We start from the raw sequence: 13,816 nt of genomic DNA, 5'->3' as shown, positions 1-13,816 counted from the left end.
TAGGAAACACCTGGGGATTTTCACAATTTTGCCTTAACAAATACAAAATACAAACCTATACAAGTATATAAAATAATCAGCTAAATATTGAACTGCCATAAAGCTTCAGAGAAAGAGAAAGCAGAGTCTTTACACAAATCATTTACCATATCCAGTATAAAACTCAAAAACTGCTATTTTTTAGAGAAAAATTAACTATTTTAGAGAAATATAAATCATAGTCAAGAAAAAATTGTGACCTTGTGACTCAAAGATGGCCAGATATTAGATTAGCAGACAAAAACTTTAATACAACTACTAAAAATATGCTCAAAGATTTAAAGAAAAATACAGTCTCAATGGTAAATACATAGAAAATCTTGGCAATACAAAGGAAACTATTAAAAGAATCATATGGAAATTCTATAATTTAAAAGTACATCAACTGACCTGAAACTAATAATAATACTGTATGTTAACTCAACTGAAATTTTTTAAAAAAAGTATACTAATTGAGATTTAAAAATTCATAGATAGGCCTAATAGAAACTTTGAGGTAGAAGAAAAAGGATCATTGAACTTGAAGGTGTATGAATAGAAATGGTTTAATCTGAAGGAAAAAAAAGGGGAAATGTGCAGAAAAATGAACAGATTCTCAAAACCTAGAAAAAAAAAAATACCAAATAGTTTAGCACACATATAATTGGAGACCCAGAAGGAGAAGATAATGAAAATAGGTAAAAAAGAAAAAATATAGTAACTAAAATTCTCCCAAATTGACTTAAAAAATCAAATTAGCTTCAAGGACTTGAGTTAATCCTAAGCAAGAAAAATAAAAGAAAATCACACTTGGGTACCTCAAACCATTGAAAAACAAATACAAGAAAAATAAGGGAGCCAGAGGAAAAATGACACATTATGTACAGGAAAACCATGATATGCATAGTAGCTGGATTCTAATTAGAAACAATGGAGGCAAGAAGAAAATGGAATATATTTTTAAGGTGTTGACAGAAAAAAAGTTTAATTACCCGGAAAAAGTGTCTTTTTTTGATTTATTTATTTGAGAGAGAGAGAGCATGAGTGGAAGTGGCAGCAGGAAAGGGAGAGAGAATCTCAAGCAGACCCAATGCTGAGCATGAAGCCCAACTAGGGACTCCATCCCACAACCCTGATATCATGATCTGAGCTGAAACCAAGAGTCAGGAGTTTAACCAACTGTGCCATTCAGGTAATCCCTGATAAAGTTTTTCAAAATGAGAGTGCAAAAAGGATATTTTTAGACAAACAGAAGCTGAGAGAATTCATCACTAAAAGTGATACTACATGAAAAACTAACAATGTCGTTATGCCAAAGACAAATTACACCAGAGGGAAACATGTATGTATAAGAAGGACTGAAGAAAGCCAGAAATGGTAAGCAACTAGATAAATATAAAGATTGCTCTTCTTCTCATTATTTCTTTAAAAGACAACTAATCATTTAAAGCAAAAAAAAAAAAATTAGTAAGGTGGAGTTTATAATATAAGTAGAATTAAAAGATACAATTAAAGTAGCATTAAGAAGAGGCAGACAGAATTACATACTGTTGTGGGGTTATTACATTTGTAATGTGAGAAGTGTGTGAAATACGTTATCAGGTATAAAATATAAGGTGTGAAGTGAAGTAGCAGCATATTAACTCTAAGCAGACTTGCTGATAAGCTAAGAAAGCATTTTGTTAGCCCTTGAGCAAATACACAAAAAAGAGGTATAATTAAAAAGTTAAGGAGAGGGGCGCCTGGGTGGCTCAGTGGGTTAAAGCCTCTGTCTTCAGCTCAGGTCATGATCTCAGGGTCCTGGGATCGAGCCTCGCATCGGGCTCTCTGCTCAGCGGAGAGCCTGCTTCCTCCTCTCTCTTTCTGATTGCTTGTGCTCTCTCTTTCTCTCCAATAAATGAATAAATAAAATCTTAAAAAAAAAAAAAGTTAATGAGAAGGGCACCTGGGTGGCTCAGTTGGTTAAGGTCAGTCACCTCAGGTAATGATCTCAGGGTCATGACCTGGAGATTCCCATCAGGCTCCATGCTCAGAGAGGAATCTGCTTGAGATTCTCTCTCCCTCTCCCTCTGCCCCTCCCCCTGCTCATGCTCTAAATAAATAAATAAATAAATAAAATTTTTTTTATAAAAAAGTCCATGTAGGCAATAAAATGGAGTATTAAAAACTTCTGTAAGCTGAAAAGAAAAGAGAATAGTAGCAAAAGAAGGACATCTATGAAAAACCCAAAGCTAACATGACACTTAGTAATAAAGGATTAAATGCTTTTCTGTTAAGATTAAGAACAAGGCCAATATGTTTGATTTCATCTTGTCTATTCAACGTAATACAGAAGTCACTCACCATTGTAATAAGGTGAGAGGGAGAGATTGGAAAAGAAAAAATATAGCTGTTATTAGTCACAGATATGATCATCTATGTTGAATATACTAAGTAATCTATTAAAAAGTTACTAGAATAACTGAGTTTAACAAAATTACAGAATACAAGGTAAATATACAAAAATCAATTTAACTTGCAAATATGAGCCAAACAATTAAAAAATGAAAGTTAAAATATCATTTATTTGTTTTTTATTTTTTTAAAAGATTTTATTTATTTATTTACTTGTCAGAGAGAGAGAGAGGGTGCGAGCGCACATGGACCATGAGCGGGGGGTGGGGGGGTGCGGAGGGAGAGGCAGGCTCTTACTGACTCTTATTGAGTCCGATGCAGGACTCAATCCCAGGACCCTGGGATCATGACCTGAGCCAAAGGCAGATGCTTAACCAACTGAGCCACCCAGGTATCCCTAAAATATCATTTATAAAAGTATAAAAACATAAAGCACTTGATAATAAGTTCAATGGGAATGTGCAAAAACTCTATAGTGAAAAATTTAAAACATTGCTGAAAGAAATTTTAAAATATTTGTATAAATGGAGAAGTAAAATATGTTTATGGATTGGAAGACTCAACTTAAGATGCCCTTTGATCCTGTACTGATCTATAAATTCAATATATTCTCCATCAAATTCCCAATAAGTTTTGTTTTGATTTGGTTTGATGTAGTTTTTTTAAGTAAAACTTGAAAAGCTGATTCTAAAAGATCTACAGAAATGTAAAGGATCTAGGATAACCAAAACAACTTTGAAAAATCTGGAGGACTGATACTTTCTGATTTTAAGATACACTATACAATTACATAATATTGAGTCCTATAGTATAGAATAGAGATTCCAGAAGCACACCCAAACATGCATGGGCAATTGATTTGCAACAAGAATGTAAAAGCAATTCAGTGAAAAAAGGAGAATCTTTACAACAAATAGTGTTTGAACATTAAATACCATTTGTTAACTTGGACACATAATTCATATCTGATATAGAAAAATTAGCTCAAATGGATCATAAACATAAATGTGAAACTTCGAACTCTAAGACTAGTAGAAGAATGTACAAGAAAAAATTCCTCACAACTTTAGCAGGCACAGATTTCTTAGACAAAATACAAAGAACACTAAGCAGAAAAGGAAAAAGGGACATATTATACTTCTGTTCTTCAAACAACACTGTTAAGGCGGGGTAGGCTAGTTTCACACAAAGAAAATATTTGCAAAACATTTATCTGAAAAGGGACATAACTGTTTCCAGAATATATCACTTAAGACAATAATAAGACAAATTACACAAATAAAAATGAACCAGTGATTTAATGGACAGCTCATAAGAGAAGATGTATAAATTGTCAATAAGCATGTGAGAACGTTCTCAGCACTATTAGTCATCAGGGACATGCAAATTTAAACAGTGAGGCAGTACTTCACAACTACTAGAGGCTAAACATGAAATATTGACAGTACCAAGTGTTGGCAAAGACATGGAAAAAGGGTAATTCTCATTCATTGCAGGGGAGAATATAAAATGGTATAATCACTTTGGGGAAAAAAGCCTGGCAGTTTTTCATAAAATGAAAAATAGAATTACCATGTGACCCAGATTCTACTTTTAGGTATTTATCTAAGAGAACTGATGACCCAAATCCACGAAAAAAACAGTACATCAATGTTCACAGTCCCTTTTTTCATAATAGCTAAAATGAAACAATCTAACTATCCAAAAATAGGTGAATGAATAACCAAATTATGATACATCTGTACAATGGAAGGCAATTCAGCAATTAAACAAAAGGAACTACTTATAAGTAGAACAACATGAACAAATTTCAGAAGCATTATGATAAAAGAAAGAAGCCAGATATAGAAGGGTATATACCGTGTGTTCCTACTCATATTTGCTTTCTGAACAGAAAAAAAACTAATTCATAGTGATAAGAACCAGGTTTGCAGTTGTTGAGATGGATGATGTAGAAAGATCGATCAAAAGGACATGAGGATTCTTCCCGGGATGATAAAATTACTCTGTATCTTGAATGTGATTACATGCATATAGGTATTTGTTGAAATGACAGGTGAACTTTACTTTATGAAATTATGAAATAAAAATCTCTGTTATATTAAAAGTCTGAAGGTTCCATGCAAAGACAGGTTGAGTTCTCTAAAGTCCAGTCAATAAATAATTCAGCTATCCAATAAATAATAAATAAAACTAAAATAGAGAAATAAAAATTATTTTGAAGGTACATCTGCTATAAATATTAAATAGGATATTTAATATTAAAATTTGATTGCAGTCTTATGAGAGTCACATGTCTGATTTTGTGGAGAGATAAACAGTAGTATTCTGAACTTACTGCAGCTATTTCTGGAGAGGTTAGTAACTCCTCTTAGCTAACACTGGAGTCTGTAGAAAGTTTATGCTTTCTTCTCTTCACAGTATAAATGACACTTTTGAGAATAATATTAATACTGAGATATATTAATGCTAGGTTTTGATTTTCTCTTCTGCTTTGCAATAAAGCACAAATAATTAAAATTGGATATAGTTCCACAAAAGGAAATTCACATGTTGCTTGATTATTTGTTATATACATACAAAATGTAAACATAAAAATGCCTTTTCTTTCTTTCTTTCTTTCTTCCTTCCTTCCTTCCTTCCTTCCTTTCACTTGAGAGAGCACTGTGCATGCATGAGTTCTTGTGTGCAGGGTAGGGGGCTTGGAGGGGAGAAGAATGACAGAGAGGGAGAGAGAATTGTAAGCAGGCTCCACATTCAGCACAGAGCCCAGTGTGGTGGGCTCAACCTCCCGACCCTGAGATCATGACCTAAGCTGAAATCAAGAGTCAGACGCTTAACTAACTGAGCCAGCCAGAGCCCCTAAAAATGTCTTTTCTTTGTATCTCATCTTGCTAAAGGAAAACTCCTATCCAATGGCAGTTTGCTTTTTATGATGGTCTAATATTTACAAAGATGAAGGAGAAAAATACATTTCTTCTATCCATTATATTCAACCGAACTAGCAATGGAAAAACACCCCTCTGAAGATCAAAAACAACTGTTAGTAGGCCTCACATATCTCTCTTTCTGATCAACCCCAACAACAACCAAATAAATAAATAAATAAATAAATAAATAAATGAAGGAAAGGGAGAATATACAAAAGTTTTCTATGAACCCTTACAAAGGCACAAAATTGTATTTTTCTAAAAATGTATCTCTCCCTCCACTAAGTATTTTCAAATAAGTTTAAACAATGTAACACTTAGTTCATTATCAAAAAGGAAAATCCAAAACATAGATAATCCTTAATCCACAAAGCAGTGATGACATCAGTCCCATATGATCTGGGAGACAGGAAGAGTGCACAGAAGAATGCATCACCTTGGGAGACCCGAGATCACGCGTAACTGCTCCATCATCTCCCCACTTTGCCATTTGCTATAACCTATGTGATTGTCCAATTACATTAGGGATCAATCCATAGGTGGTGCTTTCTGATCTCATTTATGAAACTTCCATGTCTGTATGAATCCATATGACCTCAGACTTTTTGTAAATGTACAGAATAGTAAACCCAGGAACCATCACCTGCTTCAGCTGGCATATTTGGTTAGCATTCTTCAAAGTGAAGACTTCAGAGAAGATAAAATTTCAGCTTCAGTTTCTCTTTCAGGAAAACAGAATCTTCCTTAACCAAAATCCAACATTTTGCCACAATGTGCTGCTAGGGGGTCATGGCCATGGCTTTTTCTTTCCCCTCACAGGTGACTAACTGAATATGAATGTAAGCTAACTCACAAACACAGCTATTGTGAAATTGTACTTGAACCTCAGTAATTTCATTTTAAACCTGGAAGAATCATGGTGGTTCACAGCGATTGTGTACTTTTCACACAGAATGTCTCATTTAATCTTCCCCAACTGTATAAAACAGCCATGTGTCACAATGTCCACGTTGTAGAGGGGTATAGATGAGGGATCTCAGACTCCCAGAGGTTAATTTCTGAACATTACTTAGTTCAGACATGACAAAGCTAAAATTCAAACCCAAGTCCTCCCTTTTCCAAATCCTGTACTCTTTAACAGTCCCTGGTTTCTCCATGCAGGAAATGTCAATTTAGAAATGAAGGTGAGCAGAAGACTGGGAATATCACAAATGTTTCATTTAGCACCTTCATCCTAAGGATGAAGAAATATAATAAATTAAATAAGACCAACCTACCAAGCTGTGAAGTGTTGGAATGCCCATATATACAAAAATAGAACATTCTGACCGATGCAAAAGTAAATCTTTAAAAGATCAATAGACTAAAAACCTTTCCCAGAAGGAAAATATCTGAATATCTCATAGCAGAAAATACAGAGTTCAAGGTGAATGAAAAGAATGAGGGAGCTTGGTACTTTTCCAAGGTAGTGTCAAGGCTGGCCTACAGCCCAAAACTTGTGACTTAGCCATCAGCCTTTCGGTAGCACGGAAAGTACTTTCCAGCATGACCGGTGGAAGTCTAATTCCCCATTACACCTCAGTTGTAATTCTATAGCAATTTATGCACTAAGACTTAATGTCCAGAATCTCTGAAGAACTGTGAGGTTTTATTAGAACCATTTGAATTGGTGATACCCAATTGGTGAATGACCCACCCTAGATATTTGAATCCAAATTTCTGGATGGGGACCTGATACCTGAATTTGTAACAAGAGAAAATCCCACCCCAAGTTTCTTATAAACACTAGAGTTTGAGAACACCACTCTCCTGGACCGAAGTTTGAAAATAGGAACAGTATCCCCTCTTCATTTTTTCTAAAGAAACCCACTTTTGTCCTTTTGGTCATCACTTAACTTCTCACTCTTAGATGCCTCTTCTGGGCTCATCTCAGGGTAACTGATGAAATATAGACTATAAGGAGGGCACCTGGGTGGCTCAGTGGGTTAAGCCTCTGCCTTCGGCTCAGGTCATGATCTCAGGGTCCTAGGATCGAGCCCCACATTGGGCTCTCTGCTCAGCAGGGAGCCTGCTCCTCCACCCCCCCACCTACTTGTGATCTCTCTCTCTCTGTCAAAAAAATAAATAAAATCTTTAAAAAAATAAGAAAGAAATATAGACTATAGGGTGGGTGGGAACTCTGAACTGGGAATGTAGGGGTTCGGAAAGCCCACTACTACCCACTTTTAACCCTATACTGATGTGGGTCTGACACTTCCTGACCATTTTTTCAGACAACTATAAAGTGCCCCCCCTTTTTTTTTTTGCAGAAAATAAGAAGAAGTTCACTACAGTCCTTCCACACTCTGAGTTGAATATTACCAGCCACACCAAGTGCATTTAATCTGGAGCATTTCCAAGAGCTCACCTGGACAGGATGAAACAAATGGATTAAATGTTGGGACTGGACTGTTTTGGTTTGGCTTCTAAACCGACTAGCTGTGCATTCTTGAGAGGAAAATTCAATAGTGGGTCCTCACTTTCCCTCATTAAAAAAAAATAAGTAATTAAACTGAATTTGTGTTTTGAACTTTCTGACACACCATAAAAACACATTTACATCAATCATGCACACACATGGATATTGCAAACAGTTTCAGGAGGTGACACCAAATTTTGTATGATAAACTGATACCTTCTATTCTATTCTTTTCTATTCTGTTCCATACTTAGAACAAATACAGATAGTAACCTAGTAAGTTAACGTCATGGCCCACTAATGAGGCATGAATGTTGCAATGTTTGAAAAACATTGGACTAAGTGTTACATGGGTTTTTGTCTAATATTAAAATAGAAAAGTCATCAAGTACATTTCTCTATTCTTTCTTATACCTTAAAAGTCTCCTTGTGGTAAGATTATTTTAATTCATATGTAGGAGATGCTAATAGAATATAAAATTACAATTGAAATTAGTAAAGTTAGTTGGATAATCAACTATATTCTTTCAAAATTCAAATATTTTATACTTTAAATAAGCAAACATGTAAAACCTAGTCTAATAATACTACTAAAAAATTCTTCAGAATTTCTACCCAGAAACATTTTACTGGTTCGTTCTTTGTTTCTATTTCCCCAGGCACATCTGGATGCAGGGAGAAACTGTGATGAGGGAGGGAGTCAAAGTAATGAGCAGAAACTGATCTCTTTCCTCCCAAACACATATTTAGGAGCTGACATCATAGCCCCATGGCATGAAATACAGATGGAAAAGTAACTGGATTCAAGTCAGGAAATTGAACCTTCACTAGATAAAGACAGGAAAGATTTCAGCTGAGAAACTCACACCTGCTGTGAACTAGAAATCACCAGCCGAATATTGTCATTATTGCTCTGAAAATGACTTCTGCTAGAGCAATAAAATAGGATGAGGGCCAATGACTAAGCTTCCATCGGGGCTCTTTCCTGAGATTGTATTTTGTAGAGAATACAAAAAATCAGGTGACAACTGAAAAGAACGCATCCTTACTCCTACATCCCTACACCTCCTATTTCCTGGGCAGCCCCCAGGACTCAGGTTGCCTACAGGTTTAGCCCATGGGCTGGCAGTTGCCAGAACAACCCCCACATCTGTCCCTCCCTGAACAGTCCCGTGGGGCCACCAGTAACAATTCACGACAGCCAGTCAGTCACGTCCTGCCCAATAGGAAACTGAGACAGGCTCCAAAATGGTAAGTTGAATGTGCCATATGACTTCCTGGGTCTGTCATCTGATTGCTGTTTAGAATACTTGACTATTAGTCAGGCCGATGAGTTCACCCAGCAAAAGGCAAGAGCATAGTGGTCAGCCAGACTTGGCCAAGGACGGAAGGCGAACACTCCCTTGTCTGATTTTGACCCTGTCTGGACCAGACAGAAGTCAAAGTAATGATTATCACCCAGAGAGACAGATAGAAGAGTCTTTTGAGTTTCCGATATCAGGGCTCCCTTCTCTTTTTGTCAAATATCTTTTCTTGTATTGTCTTTCTTTTTGTTTATTTATTTGAGTGAGAGAGAGAGAGTGTGGATGAGCAGTGGGAGGGACAGAGGGAGAAGCAGACTTCCTGCCAAGCAAGGAGCCCAGTGTGGGGCTCCAGCTCAGGACCCCAAGATCATGACCTGAGCCAAAGGCAGATGCTTAACTGACTGAGCCACCCAGCCTCTCTGTGTTTTCTTTATCAGCTTCTTTTTCTCCTCTGTTTGTTTCTTCCCTTTTTCTTCCCTTTCTTTTACTTTACCTGTATCTTATCTTTCTGAAAACCTTTTTTTAAGATTAAAATTTAACTTTAATATCCTTCCTGCCAGATTATTGTGGTTGCTCTTAGTTCCTACTGCACTTGCTACTGCCTTATAAGTTAGTGTGGTATTAGTGAGGTGGCTTTCGTCATTACAGAGCTATGTCTTACTTTGCACACCATAACAAAGAGTTCCATATTTTCAGCAGGCCCCACCAGCATGTATGTTATCTAAGACACAGCCAGTTTATTCAGGCAACAAATTAAACTTGTGTTCATAGCTGATTAGAGCCAGACGCCATCTCAGAGATTATCAAATCCAATTCCTTAATTTTACAGATGAGAAAACTGTGGCCCAAAGAGTCCAAGTGACTGACTCCAAATCTTAATCTAATATTCAGTGTGGTTTGGGCCAAATATATGAGGCACATAAAACTACAGAAGTATAGAAAATTGTGTGCACACTGTAATTTCTTAAAAAGTCAATTTTGGTCATCAGATGTTAAACACCTGGACAAAGTCCAGTGAATGCGTCAGTCATTTAACATAAACTATGGTAATTGCTGGGGATTCAATTTCCTATGTGCTTCAGCTGGATAATAAACTGTCTCCTGGAATGGGGCCCTCAGGAGAGAAAAGTGCATGAATCACTCACACTCATGATTCTGGAGAAATCTAAAGCCACACTACCTAAACACAGAACTTAAACTACCAGAACACAGCAATTTTGCATGAAATAAAGTATGGTGGTCAGGTACTCTGAGAAGAAATACCTGAGAAATTGGGAAGGGATTCTGAGTGGAAGTTTTTAAAAATAAATACATATATTTTTATTTATTTATTTATTTATGGGGTGGGGGTTTTAAAAGATAATCATCTAGGAATTTTTCTCTAATTTCTTAAAATTAGTATTCAGTCTCATAAGTAACATTTTATTTTGATAGAATTTTAAACTTAAAAAGTTTTAAGAACTAGCTCGCAAATTCTTTTTACCTAGATTTACTATTTGTATATTGCCCTCATTGCTTTATCTCTGTCCCTTTTTCTAACTTACTCATTTATTTACCATCTGAGCCAACTGAGAATATTTTAGAGATATGGCATGTCTTTACCCCTAAAAACATTAATATATCATTCCTAAGAATAAAAACATTCTCTTACAGAATACTTACAATTATGTTAATTAGAAAATTTAACATTGATACAATATTGCGGTCTAATTGCTATTTTTAATAAGCAAGGCACTGAAGTCACTATACTCTTTTCTAAATTAGCTTTCATTATGTGCCACGGGTTTGGGGATGAAGCATTCTCATAGTACGTTTTTGCAATGGAGTGAGCGAAACCAAGTATACAATGTTGTTCTGTTACCTGTTGATGCATTGGTTGCTTCATAGCTTATTAAAAAGCCTTCATAAGCAAGGTCAGAGTCAGCCACAAATTTAAGCATTAATGAGTTGGTACTACTGGTAAGAGACGGTGGGATTGATTTTCCACAGTATCTGTTTGAAACCAAGAACACAGATTTTAAAACTTTTAGTATACTTGAAATGATGCACCAAAAATTAGGACATGTAAAAATAAAAAATAATAACCCCCCATTAACCTTGAAAAACAAATATATTTCAAACCCAAAACATTTACAAAGTTGCTGAAGATCGTCCTATTCATGATTACTTCCCTGAAATGGTTATATGTGTATACCTAGCTGTGTGGCTTGCCATGCATAAGAAGTTTAAGGAAATGAGAAGTTGCAAGGTATACAAAGTCACTGTATAGCATGTTAATGAACTTATTAATAAAAATGTAATAAAGTTACACAATAAAGGGAAAACATAGACCATAAACTCATAGAGCACAGACTCTAGTGTCAGCTCCATCATTTGGAGGCATTATGACTTTAAGCAGATCACTCAACCCCAATGCTTCAGTTTTCTCATCTCTAAAATGGGGATTATGATAGCATTTACTCCATAGAGTTGTTTTTAGAATTTTATGAGTTAATATACTACATTTAAGAGGGTTAGAACAATGCCTAGAAAAGTGAGCCCTATAGAGTGAGCCCTATATAGGGTTCCTATATAGGAGCCCTATAATACCTAAAGAGGTATTATCTTTAAACAGCTGGCCTATGTGGAGGTAAAAGTTTGGTTACCGAGCCATGTTAAATTTTTGCTAAGTAGAACCAATTTTACTCAGAAGAAGAAAGTTTTAAAAGAAAAAATAAAGAGGGAGAATAACACTAGGAGATTAAATAAAACACTAGGATATGAAAATAAAAATGTACTATGAGAATACCTCATCCCCAAACCCGTGGCACATAATGAAAGCTAATTTAGAAAATAAATAAGAAAATAATAAATAAAGGGAAAATGTTTAAAATGGGTAAGAAAAAAGAAAATGAAATTAAGAAGAAATAAAAAAGTAATCAAGAGATTTCTATTTCCAAAAATATGTAGTAATAGGGGCTGGATATAAAATCTGTCATCTGAAACAACTGAAAATCTGGTCTGGACAAAAATATACAAAGCAGTGGATCTCAAGATACTGGATATCAAGCAATGAAGGACAAAGATTCTTCAGAGACAATAAATAAGTGAATTTGAAACCAGAACCAGAAATGATCAAGCTGTTTCCGAGAACCTTAATACATTTCTAAAACAAAGTTCAACATATATGGAATTTAAGAAACAAATGAGCAAAGGAAAAAAGAGAGATAGCGAGAGAAATGGAGAGAGACAAACCAAGAAACAGACTCTTAATTATAACAAACTGATGATTATGAGAAGGGAGGGGGAGAAGCAGGATGGATTAAACAGGTGATGGGAATTAAGGAATACACTTGTGATATTCACCGGGTGTTCTATGGAAGGGTTAAATCATATTGTACACCTGCAACTAATATTACACTGTATGTTCACAAACTGGAATTAAATTAAAAAAAAAAAAACACAAATCTCAAAAACACATACAGAAATGCAATAATGTTCACTGCACAAAAACACAAAATTGGAAATGTCTGGCATCCTATCGAATATTACCAGACATGAAAAGGAGGAAAGTGGAACACATAATGAGAAGAAAAATTGATCAATCAGAACACCAAGAAATGACACAGATGACTGAATTAGCAGATAAAAACATTAAAATAGTCATAACTGTATCCCAGAGATTTAAGAAGCTAAAGGAAAAAAATTAATGTGTAAAGTAGAGACAGGGAAGATATAAAAGATGATCCAAGTTAAACTTCTAGAAATGAAAACTATAATGTCTAAGATGAAAAATACACTTGGTAGGATTTATAGCAGAAGAGATATTTCAGAAGAAAAGATGGTGCACTCAAATATGCAGCAATAGAAACTTCCCAAAATGAAACACACAGAGAACAAGAACTCAAAGTCAAATGAGCAGAGTTCATCAGTAAGCTGGGGGACAATATCAAATGGCCTAAGATACTTGTAACCAGTGTCCCCAAAGGGAAGAAGAGACAGAAAAATTATTTCAAGAAATAATGACCAAAAATTTTTCAATTTGATGAAACTATAAACCCTCAGATCCAAGAAGCTCAACAACAACAACAAAATTATGCTAAGAAAATCCAGACAAGAAAAGAGTACATACAGTTTAATTCCATTTTTTATACAATTTTAGAATTTACAAACTAATTTATAGTTATCAAAAGGTTGGTTGTTTCCTGGGGTTGGGGATGAGAGACAGAGGTGAGGAATTATCTTGATTTTGGTAATGCTTTCATGGATATACACTATGTCAAAACTTAATTACTGAAGACCAAGATTACAGAGTAGTCAGTAGCGATACAGAAATGGTCATTGAGGAGCGGACATGTTGCTCTCAACTGGTTTTTATAACACAACATGGTCGATTTTAACATTCTTCACTGCAGTAGGAAAGCAAGTAAGCAGGAGGTTCTTTGTGTGTTAAAAGAAAATAAAAACAAAATATTTTTACCTCCCAAGAGATGTCTCAGAACCAGTGTCATAAACTTCCAAATAGTCATTTGTGCAATTGTAATGAAACTGCAGATGAAACACCCTGAAGAGCAAATTAATCAGGTGGCCGGGTTGGACTAATATATGCCAGGTACAGTTGATGCCATGAGGGTAGATATTTGGATGGCCAGGACTTTGAATGATTCCTGTTGACTCTGTCAGAATTTTTCCACATGCTGTCGAAATAAAAATAATAATCATTATTAGAATAA

At 35.3% G+C, this 13,816-nt stretch overlaps 1 protein-coding gene across 1 annotated transcript in view; it reads right to left on the bottom strand.

The window, feature by feature from the left end:
- The window catches only part of CUBN (cubilin), a 256,824-nt gene that overhangs the window by 190,422 nt on the left and 52,586 nt on the right, over positions 1-13,816 (bottom strand). Inside the window, exons 21-22 of the mRNA XM_032880903.1 lie at positions 13,564-13,780; positions 10,966-11,096 (exon numbers count right to left, since the gene is read on the bottom strand). Coding sequence (XP_032736794.1) covers positions 10,966-11,096; positions 13,564-13,780 — 348 coding nt within the window. The remainder of the gene's footprint in view (positions 1-10,965; positions 11,097-13,563; positions 13,781-13,816) is intronic.

Source organism: Lontra canadensis, unplaced genomic scaffold (genome assembly GCF_010015895.1).
Source record: "Lontra canadensis isolate GAN:19392208 unplaced genomic scaffold, GSC_riverotter_1.0 scaffold72, whole genome shotgun sequence".
In the NCBI taxonomy this organism is placed as follows: domain Eukaryota; kingdom Metazoa; phylum Chordata; class Mammalia; order Carnivora; family Mustelidae; genus Lontra; species Lontra canadensis.
This window is presented reverse-complemented; position numbering and strand designations above follow the sequence as displayed.